Here is a 24,751-nt window from a genome sequence, read left to right as displayed (position 1 = left end):
GTACCCACACAAAAAGCAGGTGAAAATGTCCTTAAGCACTTTGTATCTACGACAAGTTTCAAAGTGAAAGTACACACATAGTTTCACTTTAAGAACCAATGTAAAGTCTGCAGGTAAATAGGATTTATGGACTTTGTCCTAGTGTGGACAGTTTGAAAATTGCCCAACCCATAATGTATATAAGCAGGACTGGAAAGAAGTAGCTAGTACTAGCAAAAAACATACAATCTGGCGTATGTGCACTTCTGAGTGGATTACAGTGGAATCAATACCTTGTAAAGGAAAAACCAGATAAATTTGTCACAAGGAAATATTTTGGGCATTTCTCCTAGAACAATAATGCTGTAGAGACTTGCTTGAATATTATGTGCATTTTCCACGTTAGTATTTATAGTTTATTCTGAGTAAAACTATGACTTTTCTCTTTAATGTAAAGTATCACAACATTCAGAAATTCAGAAACCAACTGCAACATATTATAAAACTGATTATCTGCTCCTAGGATGACAACTCCACATTACCTGACCTTAAGTGGAGTTTGCTTAATTTGTGGGACAATTCCTGCACCAGGCCTGAGACTGGCATAGATTAGTGGGGAGGAAAGCACAAGCTTCTTATCCCCCATCTCAGATTAGAATAGGTTAGTAGAGGAAGCCGTACTTTCTCTCTCCTCCCACTAAATTTCTCTCACATACATCCCCAGACCTGACTTCAGAACTCTTTCCTAACCTAAATGCTTTTCCCTTCCTTCCATGACCTCCCTCCTCACCAAGCCTGTTAATCTGCTACTGTTTCCTCCTTTGCACGTGCAGCCTCCTTCTCCTCCTCCTTCCAGCCAGTGCTAACTTCTTCTCTTAGCCCATGCCCACACAGGCCAACATAAGTTCCTTCTGATTCTGATCCGCATGGGTCAATTCAACTGTTTTTGCTGGTTGACCCTTATGTTTGGTAGGGCAGTGCCTCCCCATACCCCTCAAACTCCACCCATGATCTCTGGCTTACAAAGGCTGATGTACTTCTTTTTTTCTGCTTACACCAATCACACAGAAAGAGTAGGCCCTGACCATTGTTCCAAAACTATAAATGTTAATGGTTAGGAACAATGGTCAGGGCCTACTAACCCCACATTTTTCTTTTCCCTTTAATATTGCTGTTGATATTGCCTCTTGCAGCTTCTGCACTGTCCATGAACAATTTACTTACATGTGGATTTTCAGTTATCTGCAAGTATACATGTATTTTCATATCATGCACAAACTTGTCTGCATAAAAAAGGAGCTGAGATGTACATATATATCTTTCATTTTCAAAGGTACACACAGATTGCAGGCCGCTGACAACCCTAACTTTATACAACATTTTACGTCACATGAATGTACTTTCATGCATTTACTTACCTAAAAATCTGATTTTCATACTCCATGTACACAGGTATCTTTTGTTTTAAAAATTGTCTTGTTTTATACAGGATTTCGAGAACACCTAAGTTTACAGTTATGTGCCATACTGAAAGTTTACCCCTTTATGTTTTAGGATTTGTAATGTGTCAGGGAAGGAAGAATAACACTTTTCCCTCTCGGGAAAGATAACAGTGAACAGACAAAAGATTTAGTGAAATGCAGTCTTTTATTTCAAATCATTTGGCAAATGGGTACATACAGAGCCAACACTGGCTGATGCTGACTGAGCAGGCACGAGCGAACTATTGAAAGGGAGGCCTTTTTATACCCCTCTTATTCCTCATTTTAGCCTTGCGGTTATGCCTTTAGTCTTAATGTTATTAGCTGATAAGCTTGTGTTTCTTCTTGGGTCTCTTGGGTCATAAGCAAGGGTGGTGAAAGGGGGAGATTAGAAGGGAGGGGTGCTGAGAAAACCTGTTACTTTCTTGGTACTTTCCTAAACTTATCACCTTTCATCAACACTCTCAGGAAACACAGGAGGGAGGGGTAGGGGATATTTACAACATTACCTTTCCTAATACTTTCCTTACTAGCGCAACTGACAGTTTTCTGCAGAAATAAATGACCCCGCCTGAGTTGTGTTGAAAGCCTTGTTTCATTGCTTAGGTCTGCTTATCTTACAGGCCGTTAATATCAAGGGGAATTTTCTGTTCAGTGGTTGTGTATCTAAAGGAGGGGGTTTTCAGATAGAATAACTGAATATTGCTGTCTGAAGCTTTCCTGGCTGGCTGGCTTCTGGCAGTTTCACACCCTGTGACAGGTTCCTCTTTTTTGCAGAAAACTGAGGCAGACATACTAAATGATTTCTAATAATTCAGATTATGTTCTAACAGCTTCTATATACAATTCTTAACATTTGCTTTTACCTTTATTCCCTATATTTTAGCCAAGCTCAAGGTGTAATGTTAGCTGTCAGTTTTCCCACCCTATTTACAGTGTTCCTAGTCAGACTACCTCTTAGCAGCAGAGGGCAGGCCTCTGTGATGGCAAGCATATTAAGCATTTCATATTTATTCTGATACTGTAATAGGAACATTAAATTCTATTTATCACAGTCCCTCCTTTTTATTTTCATACTTTGTTGCTATTTCATACAAAAGCAAAGGCATATGTATCTGTCAGAGCTTTCCTCAGGACCTCAAGCTTCCTCTATACTCATGGCTTCTCTTCTTTCCAGTTCCTGATATATTTCCTGCTTTCCCACCAATTCCTGATATATTTCTTCCTGATATTCGTTGGACCTTGCGGTCCTCGTTTCCTGGTCCTCTAATAGTCTCATTGTCTCTAGGGCATCTTTTTGGTAATGGCTATCTCAATCAGCCTTTGGGTGAGTCCTCTAGCACAGGGAATAAGACAGCAGCCTATCGCCACTAGGATGCCTGCCTACTATTCCCAGTGTAGTCACAATTTGAATTATCACATGCTTCCATTTCCCAAATATACTTTCAAACCATCCTACCACCGGGAATCTCCTCCTTTCCTGCATTTCTGGCAAATTCGTTAGATAGTGCTGTGAGCCCTTGCAGAGCCCTACTAATTGATCCATCTGGGACAGTATTATTAGGGATGTATGTGCAACATTCCCCTCCCAACATTACACATACCCCCTCCCCCTTTATCTGCTAATATCATATCCAGGACCATCCTATTTTCTAGGGTCATCTTGCTTGTGGCAGACAGCTGTTCAATGATTCCTCAGACAGCGTCCCAGGAATGGTTAAGGAACCATTGTTGGTTATAATAGTTGTAATTTATCCAGTCAACATTTTTATTGATTGTGACCCATGGAGAATGGACTCAAACCCTGTAGTTATTGGATTCCTAGCCTTGAATTCATCAGAGACCCCCCCTTGGAACCCCTATCAGATCCAAATATACTCCTTCATCAAAGTATCCTTTTACTGCATCCTCGCCTTCCCTTCCTCCCTCCAGAAAGGTTGTGACACTTCTTTTTGTCCTATTCCCTTTCTCCTCTTTGTCTATTTGGAATGCCAGGGTGAAAGGAACTGCCAATCGTACCATTGCGCATGTGCCAACCCATTGGGAAGGTAATGTTGCCCACAGTCATCTTCCTCCAGAGTACCACCAAAGATCCTGTCGGCCTATCCGTAGATTAGAATAGGTCTGCCCCTCCTTTTCTCCTGCCATATGCTGTACTGGTTTACATCCTTCGAATTCTCCTAATTGCCGGGAATTCAACACTGCCTGCCTTGAGATGCAAGCAGTATGCTTTTCCGTGCTTGGGGAGAAAACTGGGGGTATCCGCAATTCTTGTGGTGCCAAAGCAGGAAACCAAAGGGCCAATCGAGTACAGTTGGTACTGTTCCAGGCCTTTTTCTCTTGGTACAGGGCCAGGATACATTTCATGTCTTCAAGGTTGTTATCCCACCCAAAGGGAGCTGGCACAATTTCAGCCATGGGCTTACCTGCTGCACATGCATAGCAGTCAGTCTTATCTAGGGATTTCGCGGTATATTTGGCCCATTCCATCCAGACATTCAATTCCCCGTATCCAGTCTCAATTTCTAGGGTTTTGTTTAACTCATCTACCGTTACAGTCTTCACTATTTTGGGTCATTGAATATGGACTTAAAAGCTTCATTGTTAATTATTCTGTTTGATTTAGGGTCATAATTCTAAATCTCACCACATATCTATCGTCATCCATTCGTACCCTTAAGGTGTATAATCCCTCAACCCATTCCCGATACTTTTCCCTTTGGTCCTGGTACCCCACTTTGTCAGTCAATACAAGGGGGTTACATTGTAAGTCCTTACAGGCAGGGATGGGTGGCCCTCTGATCATGCTAATGGCATCTAGTAAGTCTATGTCTGGGTTATTTACCTCAAAATCTTCTATTCTATCCCTTCCTGCTTCCCCAGTGCTCCACCAATTAGACTTTCCCCTTATACATGGAGGATGCCAGGAGTACGGGGCTACTTCTTCGGCACACATATACAGGTCATATTTTGACAGTGCTTTTTGGGCTACTACGTTACCACACCTCAGTATTTGGCAAGCATCAAACATAAGAGCTTCTGGTGCCTTATTCCAGGTTACATTGAACCATTGTAGTACTGGATACTCCCCCACCCTCAGATATCTATCCTGGGCTTGGTAATGTTCCAGCATCCAGGGGCGGTGATATGCTTGGGTGGGTATCCAATACCACAGTGGAGCAAGAATCCACAGTACCCACACTTTCCTCATTGTGGGTTTCTTTCTCCTTTCCTAACCACCTCTGTGTGTAAAAGCAAAAGAATATTTCAATTCCCAGGATTAACATGACTAGTATTGATAACACTAGTACCACCACTGGCAGGCTTTCTTGATCCCACATAGGTCTGTCCCCCGCCAGTTTTGCTCAAAATTCTCTCCTTCTTGCTCCTAACAGATGTGAACCATTCATACAAATTATTTCGAAGAATTCAAGCTCTCCTGTTGTTGAGCTTGTGCCTCTTCTTGCCCTCGCTCCACCCTCTCTACCTTGGGAGTGACTCCCTTCAGCTCTGATGGACAGATGCAGCCGTGGCTTCTCCCTGCCTCTTGGTCCCGGTGTCCCCAGGCTGGCTTGATGCTACAGATCAGCCATGTTCCTGATAACTTAAGGGCGCTCGCGCATGCTCCAGACTTTTTACCAGCAAGGGCGCGAACCTCGGGGCTGTCCCCCCATAGTGATGTCATCCATTTTCACTTTAAAAGGTCTTTGTTTGCTAACCTCTAACGAGTTAGCAAGGAACTCCAACAGGACTTGCTTCGGCAGTCCACGATACTTGCAACAACGATCCAAGTCAGCGAGGGGAATCCTTCTCCACTGCTTGGCCTTTTCAAACTTACCAGAAGTACCCGCTCCACGGGGGCTCCGCTCTCTCTTCTTGATTTCAGATTGCCAAGACGGGATCCGGTACTCGCTCCTCGAGGGCCTACGTCCCTGAATACTCAGACTCCTCATTGCCTGGAAGCGATCGCGGACGTGAACACTGTGAGTTCTATTGTAGATAGGAATTGGTACTCGCTCCACGAGGGCCTACATTCATATAGCTCTGGAGACTCCCTTCCATCCAAGACGTTATCGCAGGTACGGAGATCATGAGTTACATTGGCAAGATTGCACATAGGAACCGGTACTCGCTCCACGAGGGCCCATGTTCCTAGAATCTTCTACTCCACGAGGGCCCATGTTCCTAGAATCTTCTACTCTAGAAGCCATTTCATATACAGCTATTGTGAGTTCCTATTACAGACTGTTTATAGGAACCAGTGCTCGCCTACGGCTCCTGTTCCTGAATGTACTGAAGACTCTGTGGCATAGAGACCATTGCAGATATCTACTATTGTGAGTGTACCATCTTGTATCCAGTATACCCTGTCTACTCACTACTTCTAGTCTCTCTCTACAGCTCAGCAACCCAGAGATTATATTCCAGTATCAGAAGGACTTCAGCCCTGCCGGACACATCGACTCACTACTGCCACCATTGGTAGTCCAGCTTCCAGCCTAATAAAGAACTTTTTGTGTTTATTTCATATTCTAGCCTAGGCGGTGGTTCCTCTCAGGATCTCCTCCTGGGGGCGCTGTCATCTGCCATCGGCCCAGGGATTCACCATTTCCTCCAAGTGGTCATTCCTTACACTACTGTCACTCTGTGGGAGCCAACCACTACCGACCACTAACACCGCTTACGGAAGTATTATATAGATAGCTACCTCCTCTTTCTATGGGACTTGCCAGCAGCCTATATATAACAGATTGCTACTCCGTAGCAGAGGCATGATAGATTGCTAACTCAGTAGCGAAGTACAATATACCTATTGTTAGCTCCTCTCCTCAGAAGAGTATCATTGAACAGATTGCCAATTCCTCTTCCTGGGGAGCTGATCCATAACAGATTGCTACCTCCTTTCCTTACAGGAGCATTGAACAGCAGTTCGCTAACAGATTACTAACTCCGCCCTCCTGGTGGGGTAAGCACTACAGATAGTTAACTCCTCCCCTCTGGAGGAGCAGATCATGACAGATTGATAACTCCTCCCCCTTTCATGAGGAAAGCAGAACAGATTGCTAACTCCGCCCTCCTGGCGGGGTGAGCGATAACAGATTGCTAACTCCTCCCCTCTGGAGGAGGAGAGCGTAATACCTGTCCCCCGCTTTCTTAAGAAATACCAAGAGTGTCTCCTGCCATCTGTACTAGTGTATGTGATGTACCAATATGTTACTAATTCCCCCGTGTCTGGTCTCGGTAGTGATGAGGTCCCCTATCTATTCTAATTGTTTCTGTCTCAAAGTTTCCCTGCCATACAGTGTTTAAGGGCCCAAGCATCCACCCATTAATTAATGGTGTACCTATATTCTCAAACCTGGTCCTAGGATCCCAGAGAAGGTTATCGTCCAGGCCTGGATCCCAACCCAAGAGACTCTCTATCGATGGATCCAACTCAAGAGACTCTAGCAGCTTATCATTGTCCATGTATGATTGTCCCTTCAGTCTTTCGTAGTAATCTTTATCTTGAGTGGGTCATCCGTAGTCTTCACAGTCCAATGAGAAGGATGGTCACCTCGGGGTAAGTCTTTGGGGTTGTCGGCCTTTGGCTTTGGGTGTCAGAAGGTGGTTCTTCGGGTCCCTTGACTCGGGAATGATGTGTCCACCCCTTTGCTTGTGTTCTTACAGCAGTCTCGGTGGTCAGCAGGACTTGGAACGGACCTTCCCACTTAGGTTGCAGCTTGGATTCTTTCCACACTTTTATCAACACCCAGTCTCCTGGCTGAAACCGGTGTACTATGAAATCCAGCGGGGGTGTCTGGGCCAAAAGTCCTTTATGCCTAAGGTAAGACAATGAAGAGGACAGTGCCAGTATATAGTTTCTTAAAAACAAATCTTTAGTTTCAAAGGTGGGAATCTCCCCTTTTCCTCCTAAATATGGTAGGCCAAACATCATTTCATAGGGCGATACTCCCACATCCTTCCTGGGGTGGATCCTTACCCATAGCAAGGCCAGGGGTAAGCACTTAGTCCAGGGCAATTTAGTTTCTAGCATCAATTTGGAAATTTGCTGTTTCAAAGTCTGATTCATTCTCTCCACTTTCCCCAAGGATTGGGGATGCCAAGGTGTGTGTAGATGCCAGGTGAGTCCTAACCCTTCCATGACTCCCTGTAGAACCTTGGAAGTGAAATGACTCCCCTGATCTAAGTCAATATTTTCTACCAAACCATACCGCGGTATGATTTGTTCCAAGAAGATTTTTATAACCCCCTGTGCCGTAGCCGACGGCATGGAAAAAGCCTCTACCCAGCCCGTGAGGTGATCCACTATCACCAGCAAGAACTTAACTCTCTGAGAAGGGGGCAATTCGTACGCTTTAGAAGGCCTCAAACCAGGTTCTCTTCCACCTGGCACTGTTTTCCTCAAAAGTTTTTTGTTTATCTTTTGACACACTGGACATCTTTCACAAATTTGTTTTGCTACTGTATAGATCCCTATACAGCCATATTTCCTTAAAATCATGTCACACATGGCCTGGGTCCCCCAGTGGCTCCCTTGATGAAGAACAGCCATCACTTCTTGTGTGATCTACCTATTCAACATCTGGTGCACATCTGGAAGTAACCAGGCCCTTGTTTCACTTTGAATTATCCCTATCTCTATGAGTTTGGTTTGTTCTCCTTCAGTAAAGATAGGTATGGTTTTAACTGGAATTAGGGCAGGTATCAATGTATACAGACTGATACATTCGTTTTTCTCTGCCGCTCTCCTTGCGGCCTCATTGGCAAGTCTATTACCCCTTGCCTCTGGAGTAGTAGATTTTTGGTGTCCTGGTACACGAACAATTGCCACCTCTCATGGCAACATCAAATGCTCCAGCACTTGAATGACCAGCTCTTCATGTATAAGCTCTTTACCTCGACTATTTATGAGCCCCCTTTCTTTCCAGATTTTCCAGAATGTATGAACTACACCAAAAGCGTATTGTATATATTGTTCCTTCTCCCTTTTCCATTAGTTTTAGTGCTCTGTCAAGAGCATACAACTCACAGGTTTGTGCTGACCAAGTGTTAGGCAACCTCCCTGATTCTATTATTTCTAGGGTTTCTCCATTTACCATGGCATACCCACTATGTCACTTTCCCTGGATACACCTGGATGAGCCATCCACAAACAGCTTCCTTCCCGTGTGCAAGGGTCTGTCAGACAGGTCTGGTCTTACTTTCGTCTGGTACTCAATTATGTCCAAACAATCGTGGACTATATCTGTCTTCCCTCCCCCCCCCCCCCCTCTCAGGAGGAACTCAGCAGGATTTATGCATGTATCTGTGTTTAATACCAGATCATCCCTTTCCATTAAGATGGCTTCATACTTCAGTATCCTAGAGTCCGTGAGCCACCTATGGGCTCGCTGTGTTAGGATGGACCTGACTGAATGTGGGGTACTCAATATCAGGGCTCCCCCAAAAGTGAGCTTCCTGCTTTCCTCTACTAGCAAAGCTGTTGTGGTTACCACTTGAACACACACTGGCCATCCCCGTGAAACTGGATCTAACAGTTTAGAAAGAAATGCTACCGGGTGCTTCTTTCCTGCCCAGGTCTGTGTTAAGACTCCTAATGCTGCTCCCTCTCCTGTTGTCACAAATAAATGAAAGGGTTTCTCGAGCGATGGGAGTAAGATGGCAGTAAGATGGCAGTGCCAACATCGGGGCAGTGATTAGATCTTTCTTTAAATCCTCTAGTATTTGCTCCTCTTCTGTTGTCCATTGGACACTATTCCCTTCCCTCACTAGTTTGGCATATAGAGGCTTCGTTTTCTGGGCATATGAATCTATCCACAGCCTGCAGTATCCTACTAATCCCAAGAATTTCCTCAATCCTTTTTTAGTGCTTGGCACAGGCTGTTCTGTTATCCCCTGTATTCTTTCAGGATTTATTCTCCTTTGTCCTTCACTAATTAAATGCCCTAAATATTTTACCTCATTCTCCATGTACTGCAGCTTTGTTTTAGAGACCCTCAGCCCCTGTCTACCCAGGAAATTGAGTAGCAGATTCATGGTTCTCTTAACATTCTCCTTCTTTTTGCCTGCTACCAGCAAATCATCAACATATTGCAGTAAGTGTGTCCCTTTAGATAAATCAAATGCCTCTAGAACCTGCTCTAGAACCTGCCCAAACAAGTTTGGGGATTCCGTGAACCCTTGGGGAAGCACCTTCCACCTATACTGTTGCTTTCTTCCTGTACGGTCTTCCCATTTAAACGCAAACATATCCCTGCTATTCTCGGCTAGTGGGCATGCCCAAAAAGCGTCTTTTCGGTCAATGACGCTAAACCACTTGTGATCTCGAAGGATTTTACTTAATAACGGATAGGGATTGGGAACCACTGGATGACGCACTTGGACAATATTATTTAGTTCCCTCAAGTCTTGTACTAATCTATAAGTGCCGTCTGGCTTTCTCACGGGGAGAATGGGGATATTATACGGAGACATACAGGGTTTGATTAGCCCATCCTGTAACAGCTTATTAAGCACTGGCTGTAATCCCCTCCTCCCTTCCAGGGAGATAGGATATTGTTTCCTGCATACAACCTCCTCCCTCTCTTTCAACTTGATTTGTAAAGGGGCTATATCCAACCCTCCCCTATTTCAGTCTCGTACCCAGACCTCTGGTTCTATCTCTTCCTCATCTTGGGGTGTGAGTGGATTCATGTGGATGACAAGCTGATCTCCTTTCACTTGGATATGTACCCCCAATTGGGTTAACAAATCCCTTCCTAGCAGGTTGCATCCTGCTTCTGGTATATAAAGGAGTTTCCATTTCACCTCCTTCCCCTGGCTCCTTATGTTTGTTTCTTCCAGTACAGTGACTGAAAATTGTTCTCCTTTTACTCCAGAAACTGTCAACTTCTTGGGTGTTATCCTGACCCCTGCTGGTAAGCTTACTACTGAGGATCTAGCAGCTCCTGTGTCTACTAATAAGATTATTTCTTCTCTTTGCGGTCCCACCTCTAAGTTTACCAAGGGATCTTGGCAGGATCTAAAAGTAAGTAGCCCCTGACTCCCCTATTCACTTTCATCCTCCATTACTGAGAAGACTCTTTCTTCTCTCTTTATCGGGGACATTCTCTCTTGAAATGTCCTTTCTGTCCACACTGATAGCTTCCCGCCTGATTAGGGTCCCATCCTCCTCTGTACCTGGGGCTTCCTCTATAGCCTCTGCCTCTTTGCCCTTGGCCCCTACCTCTTGGCCAGCCTCCCCTATTTCTTCCTCTGCCTCAGTCCCCGTCTTTTTCCTGAGTTTCCTGCTTTATTATCTCATTCACTGTATTAACCATTATTTTTGTTTTTCGTTTCTGTTTTTCTTCCTCTCTTTTTACTTATACTTTCTGTGCCTCCTTTATCAACTCTTCTATGGATTTTTCATTCCACCCCTCCATCTTCTGCAACTTTTTCTGAATATCTGGCAAGGCCTTTGTGACAGTTTATTTTTAACAACCCCTGACTGAGAAGATCGTCCCCCGGTAGGCCAGAATACTGCCGCATTCGAGCCCTAACTCTTTCCAGGAATGCTGACGGAGTCTTGTCGCGTTCCTGCTGAATTTCGAATGCTTTCGCCACATTCTGGTTTCGAGGGACAGCTTCCTTTATTCCCCTTACTATTAGGTTTCGTAAGTCACTCATATGTCCCCTATCTACGGGTAAACTCTGATTCCACCCTGGGTCAAGGAGGGGATACTTTTGTTCCCCACGGGGCTCCAGATCTTCTTGGTACTCCTGTTCCAGCTGCTCTAATCATAGCCTTCTCTTCTGCTGTGAATAGGATTCCCATGATGGAGGTTAATTCTTCCCATGTATAAATACAGGGGCCAAGGAACTGGTCTACCTGTTCTGCCAGTCCTGTCGGGTTTAAGGATTTCATTTCCTTCTGGAAGCTCCTAACTTCTGCACTAGTAAGCGGGCTACTAATGTATCCTATCTGCCCTCCCCCTACCGGTACTTCCCTAAGGGGGCACAGATGCTCAGGCTTCTCATCCTTTAATTTTCTAAACTTCCTACTATATCCTGAAATTGGGGTCTTGGGAAAAGGATACTGTTCTATGTTTTTCTCTAGCAGTTGTACCTCTTTTGCTAATACTGGGGGTTCTCTTTCTCTCCTCCTTATTCGTTCTGCTTCCTCTTCTTCTATCTCTTTTTCTTCCTCTGCTGCCGCTTCATCTATCTTTTCCCATATGTCAGGGTCATGGTCAGGGTCATACTTCCCCTCCCATCATTGATCTTACACCCCCTTGTCCTTGGTGATACCACTGCTGGCACATCTACTAATACCTGAGCATTTGGTGGTGGCGGTAGTCCTGCCTCATATGCAGGAGGGGCTTTAGGGACAATTGGATCAAATGGAGGTAAGTAATCTAGGGGATCCCACCTCTTAATTCCTATCTCCTCCCGTGACTCAGTGCGGTATGCCTGAGTCTTAACCTCAGGCTCTCTTACCCGAACTGGTAACATTACCTCCCTGCCCCCAGTCCAACAGGAGGCATATGCTGACTCCTCCTGGAAAAACAGGGTTTTCCCATTAACATACAAATTCAGCATCTGGCACAGCCAGTTTTCATCTGCTCCATACTTGGACCAATAAAAAGCTGGTGGTCTTATACACTGCTTTGACCATTCATATCATTTTCTTCTTATCTTTCTCTTTAGTACAGGGCCTGTCTTTCCACATTTTTAACATTTTTCCTAACGGGCTTTCGGAGGGAATTGAACCGGGACTATATTTTACCCACTCCTGCCTAGGTACCTTGTTCCCCATGTGAGACCCTGGAATTAGCCACACTCACTCAAATGTCCTTACGCTTCTCCCTCTCCTGCCCAGCTCCTCGCGGAGTATGTGAACCAAGAATTAGGACCAGTCTACGTCCCACCAGGAGGGCAGGATTCATTCTCATTCACCATACACACCTTCCAGGAGTCACAAATTCACCCACCACAGGTAAACCCTTACATAGCCAAGAAGCTTACCGGGTGCCGATCGGTGGTCCTTGTGGTGGACGCCCGTGCCTGCGGGACTGTTTCACTGAGTTCACCTGTTGCTGGGTCAATCAGTCCTGGACATGAACCCCGGTGATGGGTGCAGGGCAGCTGGCAAATTCCAGCAGGACGCGTCTCCCCTTTTTTCCAAGCAGCAGGTGTCCGTAGCCAGGATGATGTCAGATCCCGCAACGAGCCCCCATCTGTCAGGGAAGGAAGAATAACACTTTTCCCTCTCGGGAAAGATAACAGATAATAGACAAAAGATTCCGTGAAATTCAGTTTTTTATTTCAAATCATTTGGCAAATGGGTACATACAGAGCCAGCACTGGCTGATGCTGACTACGCAGGCACGAGCGAACTATTGAAAGGGAGGCCTTTTTATACCCTTCTTATTCCTCATATTAGCCTTGCGGTTATGCCTTTAGTCTTAATGTTATTAGCTGATAAGCTTGTGTTTCTTCTTGGGTCTCTTGGGTCATAAGCAAGGGTGGTGAAAGGGGGAGATTAGAAGGGAGGGGTGCTGAGAGAACCTGTTACTTTCTTGGTACTTTCCTAAACTTATCACCTTTCATCAGCACTCTCAGGAAACACAGGAGGGAGGGGTAGGGGATATTTACAACATTACCTTTCCTAATACTTTCCTTACTAGTGCAACTGACAGTTTTCTGCAGAAATAAATGACCCCGCCTGAGTTGTGTTGAAAGCCTTGTTTCATTGCTTAGGTCTGCTTATCTTACAGGCCGTTATTATCAAGGGGAATTTTCTGTTCAGTGGTTGTGCATCTAAAGGAGGGATTTTTCAGATAGAGTAACTGACTATTGCTGTCTGAAGCTTTCCTGGCTGGCTGGCTTCCGGCAGTTTCACACCCTGTGACAGGTTCCTCTTTTCTGCAGAAAACTGAGGCAGACATACTAAATGATGTTGCGGTCCCGACCGCCCCTCTCCTCATAGGGCTCAGGCCCACCTACCTCCGCTCCGGCGGTCGCCGGATTCTGCCCGGTCCAGGTCCCACTGGGCCCTCTGTTTGCGCGCTTCCCATGTGGCAGATGCCATTGCAGGCCTGTTCCTCTCCGGCCTCGCGCGCGCAGCTCCCGGAAGCCCGGTCCCGCCCTTTCGGCTGATGTCACGCTCGGCTCTCGATATAACCAGCGTTTAGACATTCCGTAAACGCCTTGCAACGAGGTTCCCAGCTATCTAGTTGCTTCCAGTTGCGTTCCTGTTGTCTGCCTGGTTCCAGCCTTGACTCCGGTTTGCTTCTGACTCCGCTACAGCTCGCTGCCTGCCTTGACTCCGGTTTGCTTCTGACTCCGCTACAGCTCGCTGCCTGCCTCGACTCCGGTTTGCCTCTGACTCCGCTCCAGCCCGCAGCCTGCTCGTCCCTGGTTTGCTTCGGACGTCGCCGCAGCCTGCGGCCTGCCCTGTCTCCAGTCTACCTTCTACCTCACTACAGCCTGCCGTCAACCCTACCCGGGTTACCACGGACTCATATCCTTGCCTGCCTGCGCTGGTCCCAGCGTACCTTCTGGGCCAGTCCCCTGACCTGGTCTTTCTCTGTGTCTCACTGGCAATACATGAACCATCTCTGCTGCTGATAGGCCTCCTGCCTTCCCTCCGCCTCAGCTTTTCTGGACATTCATAGCAGCGCCTAAGTCCCAAGGGCCCGGGCCCCTACGGGCTCCTCCCGGGGGAGTCCCAGGCTCCGGGTGAAGCCTTGCCAGATTATGTCTCCGCCTCCCGGCCTGCCCTATCATCTGCAGTAGGCCGGCCCAAGGGTCCACCATCCACTCTCGCAGCGTCAAGCCGCAACAAATGATTTCTAATAATTCAGATTATGTTCTAACAGCTTCTATATACAATTCTTAACATTTGCTTTTACCTTTATTCCCTATATTTTAGTCAAGCTCAAGGTGTAATGTTAGCTGTCAGTTTTCCCACCCTATTTACAGTGTTCCTAGTCAGACTACCTCTTAGCAGCATAGGGCAGGCCTCTGTGATGGCAAGCATATTAAGCATTTCATATTTATTCTGATACTGTAATAGCAACATTAAATTCTTTTTATCACATAATGCACCTTTCATTTGAATTCTAGACCTCTAATCCAACAAGACAAAAACTATATGACATGGCTGGGAGGCTAGGGGAGGGAATCCCTTCAACTTTCCACTGTAGCATAGCTACTGGGAAATTAAGTAGTTCAGTTCAATCAATCTTTTCTGTTTGCTGTGTTTTTGTCAAAACAGAGAAAGGAAAACAGACAATGAAATAAAATTAACTTTGAGCATGTTTTAAATGTTGTCAGATTTTTCAAGATGTGGCTAACTTCTCAAAGCAAGAGCTGGTACTGATTAAAATTATTGTAAACTTCATGATGTCTTTCATGTCTACATTTCTGTAACCTACTTTACCATCGACATTAATTTTTGGCTGCCCATTAACATTTCTAGTCTGGGATTATAATTTGAAATAGCCATATCTCATTGTTTGCAGGAGAAGAATATGTACTCAGCAAGCTGTTTAAAGCACAAGAATGTGAAGGTACCCCAACAGAGTATTCATCTTTTCTGAATCGCTGTTTCATTTGTCGGGTTCGCTGCCTGCTGGACAGCACTACAGGTTTCCTGGTAAGTCAAATCCTTCATCAGCTGAATAGCACTAGCAAATTGGAGAAATTACCTGATAATTTTGTTTTCCTTAGTGTAGACAGATGGACCAATGGGTATAGTGTGCTCCTGATAGCAGTTGGAGACAGAGTCAGATTTCAATCTGACGTCAGCCCTAGTACATATACCCCTGCAGGAAGCTCTGCTCTTCAGTATTCTCTTCGAAAAGCAATTATAGATATATGTGTGACTGAATAACTTGAATAACTTGGTTAAAGTGATTAACTTGTACTGGTTGATGTGGCTGGAGAACACCAGTGCACTCAACCGAGAAACGCAGACACCCGGTAGGTATGGGTGTTTTAATTAGAGGGAAGCTTGGCTTACCCGGGTTTGTCTTGCTCTCGGGGATTGTCACCCGAAGTTTCCATGTTTTTCGGCAGCCGTGGGCGGGATGCTGACTCCATCTGTCTACACCAAGGAAAACTAAATTATCAGGTAAATAATTTCTCCATTTCCTAGCGTGTATCAGATGGACCCAGGCCCAATGGGATGTACAAATGCTACTCCCGAACCAGGTGGGAGGCTGCCCGTAGCCCACTTAGTACTGCCCTTGCGAATGTGGTGTCCTCTAGAGCCTGGGCATCCAGGCGGTAGAACCTGGAGAAGGTGTGAATGGAGGACCATGTCACCACCCGACAGATCTCGGCGGGTGACAGCATCTTGGTTTCCACCCATACCACTGCCTGGGCTCTAGTGGAATGGGCCTTGACTTGTAGAGGTGGAGGCTTGCCTGCCTCTACGTAGGCTGCCTTGATAACTTCTTTGATCCATCGGACTATGGTTGCCCGTGAGGCCACTTCTCCTTGTTTCTTCCTGCTGTGAAGGACAAATAGGTGGTCTGTCTTTCGTACGGATTCTGACCTTTCCAAGTATTGGACTAGGAGTCTGCCGACATTAAGATGGCGAAGGTGGCGAGATCCTTCCGAGTCCTTATGCTAGTCTGGCGTGGCAGAGAGATAGTTTGGTTTAGATGGAAATGAGAAACCACTTTTGGGAGGAAGGAGGGCACCGTGCGTAGCTGTATGGATCCCAGTGTGAAGCTTAGGAACAGTTCTCGACAGGACAGTGCTTGAAGTTTGGAGATGCGACGGGCCGAATAGATTGCCACTAGGAATGCAGTCTTCAATGCTAGTAGTCGGAGGGACAGACCGCGGGTGGGTCTGAAGGAGGCTCCTGCTAGGAAGTCTAGGACTAGATTGAGATTCCATAAAGGTACCAGCCACTTCAGCGGTGGTCGGATCTGTTTGACCCCTTTCAGGAAGTGGGAGACATCCGGGTGAGAGGCTAGGCTGCCGCCCTCCACCTTGGCTCTGTAGCAGGCCAACGCGGCCACCTGCACCTTGATGGAGTTGAGAGACAATCCCTTCTGTAAGCCGTTCTGCAGGAATTTCAGAATCAAGGGAATTTTGGCTGTCCACGGGAGGATGTTACGGTCTTCACACCAGGCTTTGAATCTTCTCCATATTCGTATGTAGGTTAGAGATGTGGAAAATGTGTGTGCTCAGAGCAGAGTGTCAATCACCGCCCCCGAGTATCTGCTGTTCTTCAGGCATGTCCTCTCAATGGCCAGATCATAAGAGAGAATCGAGTTGGGTCTTTGTGGAGGATCGGGCCTTGGTGGAGCAGATCCCGGTGTGGAGGTAGAGGGAGAAGGCTCCCTGTCAGTAGTCTTCGCATGTCTGCGTGCCACGGCCTTCTTGGCCAGTCCGAGGCCATTAGAAGCACTGGTCCCCTGTGGTGTTCTATCTTGCGGATGATCCCACCTAGTAGCGGCCACAGAGGGAAGGCATATAGCAGGAGTTCCTCTGGCCAGGCCTGGACGAGTGCATAGATCCCTTGGGATTGTGGTTCCCGTCTGTGACTGAAGAAGTTGGGAACTTGGGCATTGGACCGTTTTGCCAGGAGGTCAATGGCTGGTGTTCCCCAGCGGTTTACTATCAACTGGAAGGCTGTGGCCGACAGCCTCCATTCCCCTGGGTCTAGACTTTCTCTGCTGAGGTAATCTGCAGTGACGTTGTCTTTTCCTGCAATGTGGGTGGCTGAGATCTCTTGTAGATTTGATTCCGCCCCCGCCATTAGGGGGTCTATTTCTAGGGACACCTGTTGGCTTCTGGTTCCTCCCTGGCAGTTGATGAGACAACTGTTGTGGCGTTGTCCGACATGACTCTGACCGATTCGCCCCAGAGTCTGTGACTGAAGTGTAGGCAGGCTAGCCTGACTGCCCATGCTTCCAGTCGGTTGATGTTCCATCCTGACTCTTCCTTGTCCCATTGCCTCTGGGCCGTCAGTTCCTGGCAGTGGGCTCCCCATCCTCGTAGGCTCGCATCCGTGGTGAGCAGGATCCAGGTCGGTGGAGATAGTCTTACTCCCTTGCTCAGATGGTCTTCTTGTAGCCACCATTGTAGCTGGGTTTGAACTTCCTCTGGGAGCTGGAGGTGAACTGAGTAGTTCTGGGACTACTCAGCTATAGGGGTCACATGTGAGCTCTTGCCCATGGAACCACTTTCAGTGTGGATGTCATGAGACCAAGGACTTGGAGGTAGTCCCACACCTTGGGGCGAAGACTGCTTAACAGGCTTCGCAATTGATTCATCAGTTTTGTTCTCCTTGTAGGAATCAGAATGACCTTGTCTTGTCTGGTGTCGAACCGGACTCCCAGGTATTCCAGAGATTGGGAGAGCTGCAGACAGCTCTTGTTTGTGTTGACCACCCACCCGAGGTTCTCCAGTAGAGTTTTGACTCTGGTGGTCGCCTGATGACTTTCCTCTGGGGATTTTGCCCTGATCAGCCAATCGTCCAGATATGGGTGTACGAGCATTCCTTCTTTCCTCAGTGTCGCTGCCACTACAACAATGATTTTGGTGAACATTCGGGGTGCTGCGGCTAGCCGAAGGGTAGTGGTGGTCCAGGATCGCGAAGCGTAAAAAACGCTGATGCTCGTGATGGACCGGGATGTGCAGGTAGGCCTCTGACAGATCCAGGGATGTGAGAAATTCTCCCAGCTTTATCGCCCTTATGACCAAGCGTAGGGTTTCTATGCGGAAGTGAGGTATCCTCAGGTGGGGGTTGACGGACTTGAGGTCCAGGATGGGCCAGAACATACCCTCTTTCTTGGGAACGATAAAATAGATGGAATAGTGCCCAATATTTTGTTGATGCGTGGGCACGGGCATTATGGCCTTTAAGTCAAGCAATTTGGTTAGTGTGGTTTCCACTGCCGTCCTCTTGGAAGGGTCGTGGCAGGGAGATTTTACAAATTTGTCCGGAAGAATATTGTGGAAGTCCAGATAATATCCCTCTCGAATGATGATTAGGGACCCACTTGTCTGAAGTTATCTCGACCTATCTTTGGTAGAATAGGGCCAATCTGCCCCCTATGGCTTCTTCCTGTGGATGGGTTGGCTGATCTTCATTGCAGGGTGCAGCTGGGGCCTGGACCCACGCCGGCTCCCCTTTTGCTGTGTTTGTTCCGAAAGGACTGACCCCTGCCTGCGGGGCGAGATGCTTGATATGTACTTTTGTACAGTTTGAAACGCTGTGATCCGCTGCCCTTAGATATTCGGGGGGAGAGGTGCTGGCTTCTATTGTTTTTGTCCTCCGGTAGCCGCGGTTCTAGGGATTCAACCCATTTGTTGGCTAACTTCTCTAGTTTGCTTTCGAACAGTAGGGTTCCCTTAAAAGGCATTCTCATGAGTCTCATCTTGGATGTCACGTCGGCTAACCAGCTTCAGAGCCAGAGTTGCCTTCTGGCGGCCACAACGGATGAAACGCCTCTGGCTGCGGTGCGCACCAGGTCAGAGGTCGCATCCATGAGGAATGATACTGCTGGTTCTAGTGCTTCAAAAAGCAGGCGCATGTCACCACGGCACAGCAGGCCGCGATCTGTAGTGACATAGCTGACACGTCGAATGACTGTTTGAGGATGGATTCCAGATGTCTGTCCTGGGCATCCTTGAGTGTCACTCCTCTCAACCGGGATGGTAGTGCGCTTTGAGACCGCGCAGACCATGGCATCCACTTTGGGGAATCCTTGAACGTGGCCTCTGGAGCCTCCCATTCCAGGTTAATCAGCTGTTGAATGACTTGCAGCAAAGGGAAATAGCGGGAGGCCTGACGGAGTCCCTCGAGCAGGGGGTTCATCTTCGGTTCCCCTGTGGCACTCATGCCTGGGATAGAGAGCTCTTTCAAGCTGTGAGCCACGAGGTCTGATAGTTTGCCTTTAGCAAAGAATCGCCTCATGGTTCGGTAAGGTTCCGTTCCTGGAGGGATTTCCCCTTCCTTCAGGGCGTCTTGATCCTTGTCCGAGGTGTCTGTGTCCCCAATGTTGGGGCTTTGAGGCGGGGGGGTGCACTTCTCTGGGTTTAGAGGGTCCCAGGATGTTAGGGTCCTCTGGGGGAGGCTGTGGTTGTGTCATCGGGGGCGCTGGTTGCATGTGGACAAAGCTATGTAGGCCTCTGAAGAATTCTACCCAGGAGAAAGTTGCTGGGTCTAAATTGAGAGGTGCTGCTTCCCCGGGGAGCCCCGTTTGAGGGAGGCTTCCGCTGGGGATAGCCAGATCCGGTGTACTGTCGGTGGATCCGGATCCCAGTGCTGGCCGGAGATGACCTTGGCCTGGTTCACCCAGAGCCTCCTCGCACTGTAGACACAGGGCCATGGCCTCTTCATGTTGCGCAGCTCTGATGTGGCATGCTGGGAAGAGGCCCTGAGCCTTGAGATTCTTGTCCGGTGGTGCCATGGTTTGTGCGCGTAGGATTGCAGAAAACTCCGGTTTGTGCGTTCAAGTGTACGCCGGGAGGCTTAGTTATGTGCTCCGGGTGCGCCAAAGTTGTGCGTATATGTCGGATGCGCGCTCAATAAGATTCGCGTGCCGCTGTGCGCACGGGGTTTACTTATGCACCCGGCACAGTTGAGCGTGTGGCTGTGCACCCGGCACCCTTGTGCACGTCGCTGTGCACCCGGCAGTTCTGCACGCACCGGTGTGCACACGGCTCGCCTCTGTGCGCATGGATCGAATCGACGGACAGGGCGGCAATCAAGTGAAAATGGCGCCGGCGACCATGTGAGCAATATGGTGACCACCTCGGAGGGTCTCCACGTGGGATGATCCTCATGTCGGACCGGGGTCTAGCCCGGATAGGGCTGATCAACCCGGTAGCACTGACGCCGGCTGTCGATCTGTGCGGCTATTTGAGCCTCGGAGACCAGAGACTTTTAGGAAGTTTTCTACCTTACCTTGCCTCGGCGTTTTCCGGTCTCATTCCGGGCGGTCTCGGGTTGCGGGGGGAGAGGGGAAAGTACCTTCACTGCCGCGCTCGAAGTTGCACCCGCTGCCTCTCAGCCGCACCCGTTGCCAGGGGCTAAGTCCACGCCGTGAACCAGCTGCCAGACCAAAGCCTACCTCTGAGGGATCGCGGAAATCACCTCAGGAATTCTCAACTGGGTGAGGGACCCGTAGGTATCACCGCAGGAGAGCGGGGCTCTTCTGTAGAGGCGTTTTGGATTTCTTTGGTTAGAATACTCTAATGCTGTGTAAGCGTGGATAGAGTCCTGAACTGCTATGGAGACGGAGAAATACTGAAGAGCAGAGCTTCCTGCAGGGGTATATGTACTAGGGCTGACGTCAGATTGAAATCTGACTCCGTCTCCAACTGCTATCAGGAGCACACTATACCCATTGGTCCTGAGTCCATCTGCTACACGCTAGGAAATGTTTGGGGTTTTTTTATTTTTCTGTAAATTAAAAGTTTGGTTCTTTAACAAAAGAATACTTCAGAAGGTATTTATTACTTTTTTATATTCTGGCAAAGTGTTGTACTTGATTATGTTTTCTGAAAGCATTCGCAGAAGTACAAGTACCTGAGATAGCACTATCTTTATCTGTAAATCTGTTTTCCAAATGAATCCAGTCTATATGTCATTTTTCCTACAAAATATAAACCCACATGCTCATTCTCTTATATGTTTTTAAGCAGTCTCCCTGGCAAGTTTTTGTCACACTATATCCAGTGGTGGTCCTAGTACTGTTGAGGCCTTGGGCCAGGGAATATTTTGGGGCCATTTAAATCATTAATTTTAATGACTTCTAAGGAATTTGGACATTTTTTATTTCAAGGGTCATTGAAGACTCCGTAGCAAGCTAACCCCTCTAATTTATCAAAATGCGGTGTCATATGTGTTAAAGGCTTATCACATGCGAAAAGCCCCATTAACACATGCAATAGCACCATATCAAATCTGAAAAAGAGGAGGAGGTAAGTTTACCATTTTGCAAAGCCCTATTGCATGGCTTTGATGCTGATTTTAGCTACAATGTTTTCAGTAGTGTGATAGCTTGCATTATGGCTGTATCACCTGTTTTGATGTTTTTTTGCAGATGCTGGTTTTGGTAGTTTGAACTCCCAGGGACCTAACCTAGCTATCAGGAGGGGGGGAGAGAGAGAGAGAGAGAGGGAGAGGGAGAGAGACTGACTAGCCATAATGCCATCACCCTAGTTAAGTATTTATATCTCTATGGGGAGCCCACCTAGTAACTCGAGGTGAGGTTTAGGTATTAGTGTAGGGGATTAGGGGTCACTTTGACATTCAATGTGAGACGTACGAACAGAACAGTGCTCTCTTGTGAACATTTGATGACCCTCAGAGTGATCAAGCTAGGTTGAGAGAACATTGCACAAATCTCATCTTTGAGTGAGTTTCCTCACTCCGAGGGTCATCAAATGTTTACAAGAGAGCACTGTTCTGTTTGTACGTCTCACATTGAATGTCAAAGTGGCCCCTGACCCTTACACTATCTTTTTTGATAACAAAATCAAAAACCTTCTTGCCCCCCTGGCTTCAACTAACATGGCTCCAAACCCTTCGCAACCATTAAGCCTCGCAACTAATAACCCTCCACCAAATATCCACAGACCGTCACTAGAAATTCTGGAACAGACATCCTCCCTGGAAATTGAATCAATAATCAAGAAAATGAAACCTTCCACTCATCCTCTGGACCAAATACCGACCAAACTGCTTCTCACCATCCCTAACACCATTGCTAAACCGCTGGCGGACATCATAAATTGCTCCCTCAATCAAGGATCGGTCCCGGACTCCTTAAAAATTGCTTCACTTAAACCCTTACTTAAAAAACCCAACCTGGACCCAGCCGACCCTGCAAACTTCCGCCCCATTGCAAACCTACCTTTTATAGCCAAGCTAATGGAAAAGCTTGTCAACATCCGACTCACAGACTACCTGGACTCCCACAATATTCTCTACCCCTCTCAATTCGGATTCAGGAAGCGCCTAAACACAGAATCCCTCCTTCTTTCTCTAACGGACAACATCCTGATGGGCCTTGACAAGGGACAATCTTACCTGCTAGCCCTTCTCGACATCTCTGCCGCGTTCGACACGGTAAACCACAATATCCTCATTAACCGCTTAATGGAAATAGGCATATCCGGCTCTGCACTGCTCTGGTTCACATCCTTTCTGAACAACAGACACTACAAAGTCAAAATAAATGACAAAGAATCTCACTCCATTCCATCAAACCAAGGTGTACCTCAGGGTTCGTCTCTTTCCCCTACCCTGTTCAATATATATCTACTCCCTTTATGCCAGCTACTCAATAGTCTCAATCTCACCCACTTTATATACGCGGACGATGTACAAATCATAATCCCTATTTCAGACCCCATCTCTACTCTAAATTTCTGGAACAACTGCTTACACGCCATCAACCTTCTGCTCTCGAGTCTCAATTTGGTCCTAAATACTTCCAAAACGGAACTACTGGTTATCTCCCCTTGTGACAACAACCCCCTCGCAAATAATGCTAGCATCCCATTAGCAAACCAGGTCAGAGATCTTGGGGCCACCCTTGACTCTAGAATGAATTTCAAAAAATTCATTAACGCCACAACCAAAGAATGCTTCTTCAAGCTACAGGTCCTGAAGCAACTTAGACCACTCTTACACTTCAAGGATTTCCGTTCGGTGCTTCAAGCCATACTGTTTTCAAAGATCGACTATTGTAATGCTCTATTACTTGGTCTGCCTGCTTCGTCCACCAAACCTCTTCAGATGCTGCAAAACGCAGCGGCTAGGATCCTTACAAACACTCGTCGCAAGGACCATATCACACCAATACTAAAAATTCTACACTGGCTGCCCATCCAATATAGAATACTTTTCAAGGCTCTCACCATCATCCACAAATCAGTCTACCAGCAATCCACTCTCCAACTCACCTTCCCACTCGAATTACATACTTCCGCAAGACCGATCAGAACTGCCTACAAAGGTTCGCTCAAGGCCCCCCCCAACAAATCATCGGTCCACAACACTATTCACAAGCGAGCTCTTTCAACAGCAGGTCCACTACATTGGAATTCACTTCCACAAGACTTACGCCAAGAACAATGCCATTCAACTTTCAGAAAGAAATTGAAAACCTGGCTTTTCGCAGAAGCCTACCGCTGAAGGATCTCCTCAACCATCACTGACTCTCACTCCCCACCCCTCCCCAATCCCTTCCCCCCACCCAACCTCACCCTTTCCTTCTCCCTCTGGACATACCAGGCTAATAACTGCCTAGGACCAACCTATGTTTTTGTATCTTACAGTTTTTGTTGATTTATATATTTATCTCTCTCTAATTGTTGCTCAGTTTAAACTCTGCACTGTCTTCCATTGCCCAGGTTTTATGCTCCCTGTTTTAATGTAACTTTACTTTCTACCTTGATGTTAATTGGTTTCCCCTCAGTTACATTGTAAACCGGTACGATAAGACCTAGTCTTGAGCATCGGTATAGGAAAAGAAATTAAATAAATAAATAAATAAATAATACCTAAACCTCACCTCGAGTTACTAGGTGGGCCTCCCATAGATATAAATACCTATCTAGGGTGATGGCATTATGGCTAGTCAGTCTCTCTCTCTCTCACTCACTCACTCACTCACTCACTTACTCAACATAGTCCCCCCAGTGGTTGTATGTAGGAAATACCACATTCAGGCACTTATCTCAAAGTTATTGCAGTTACTTAGCTCTTTACATAGGTATCAGCACACATTGTGATAAACTCCCTATTACTATAAAAACACCCCTTTTTCCATCAAATGCAATATTTACCGCATTTTGATAAATCTTGGCACTGGAAGAATGCACAGCAGGCGTAACTGAAACACATGTGGATAAAGATGAACTAGCTGATATAGTGTATCTGGATTTCCAGAAAACATTTAAGAAAGAATCTCATGAGCGACTTCTTAAGAAATTAATAAGTCAAGGGATAGGGGGCAGTGTCCTATTGTGGATTGGGTGGGGTGGGGCAGCGGACAGACGAAGAGTAGGTGGACAGGCGTGGTGCGGGAGGGAGGAAGGGCAGGGAGCAGGAGTAAGATCCAGGAAGGAAGTGACACAATCCCTCTGAAAGTAGCAACCTAATTCTCAAGCAGCAAGTAGGCAGCAGCTTCAAACCTTCAAGACTGGCATGGAAGAAAACAAGCTGCTGTTCCAGGGCATCCTTCAGAACTATGCAATGATGTTTGGGAGTGAAGCAGCAAAAACCTCCAATGTGGCAAAGGAAGTGGGAACTTATCCAAAGCTTTTTT

General features: G+C 46.9%; 1 protein-coding gene across 1 annotated transcript in view; it reads left to right on the top strand.

The window, feature by feature from the left end:
* The window catches only part of LOC115084718 (aryl hydrocarbon receptor repressor-like), a 304,930-nt gene that overhangs the window by 117,758 nt on the left and 162,421 nt on the right, over positions 1-24,751 (top strand). Inside the window, exon 2 of the mRNA XM_029589943.1 lies at positions 14,969-15,102. Coding sequence (XP_029445803.1) covers positions 14,969-15,102 — 134 coding nt within the window. The remainder of the gene's footprint in view (positions 1-14,968; positions 15,103-24,751) is intronic.

Source organism: Rhinatrema bivittatum, chromosome 2, assembly GCF_901001135.1.
Source record: "Rhinatrema bivittatum chromosome 2, aRhiBiv1.1, whole genome shotgun sequence".
NCBI lineage: Eukaryota > Metazoa > Chordata > Amphibia > Gymnophiona > Rhinatrematidae > Rhinatrema > Rhinatrema bivittatum.
The sequence above is the reverse complement of the archived record's forward strand: the minus strand, read 5'-3'. Positions and strand labels throughout refer to the sequence as shown.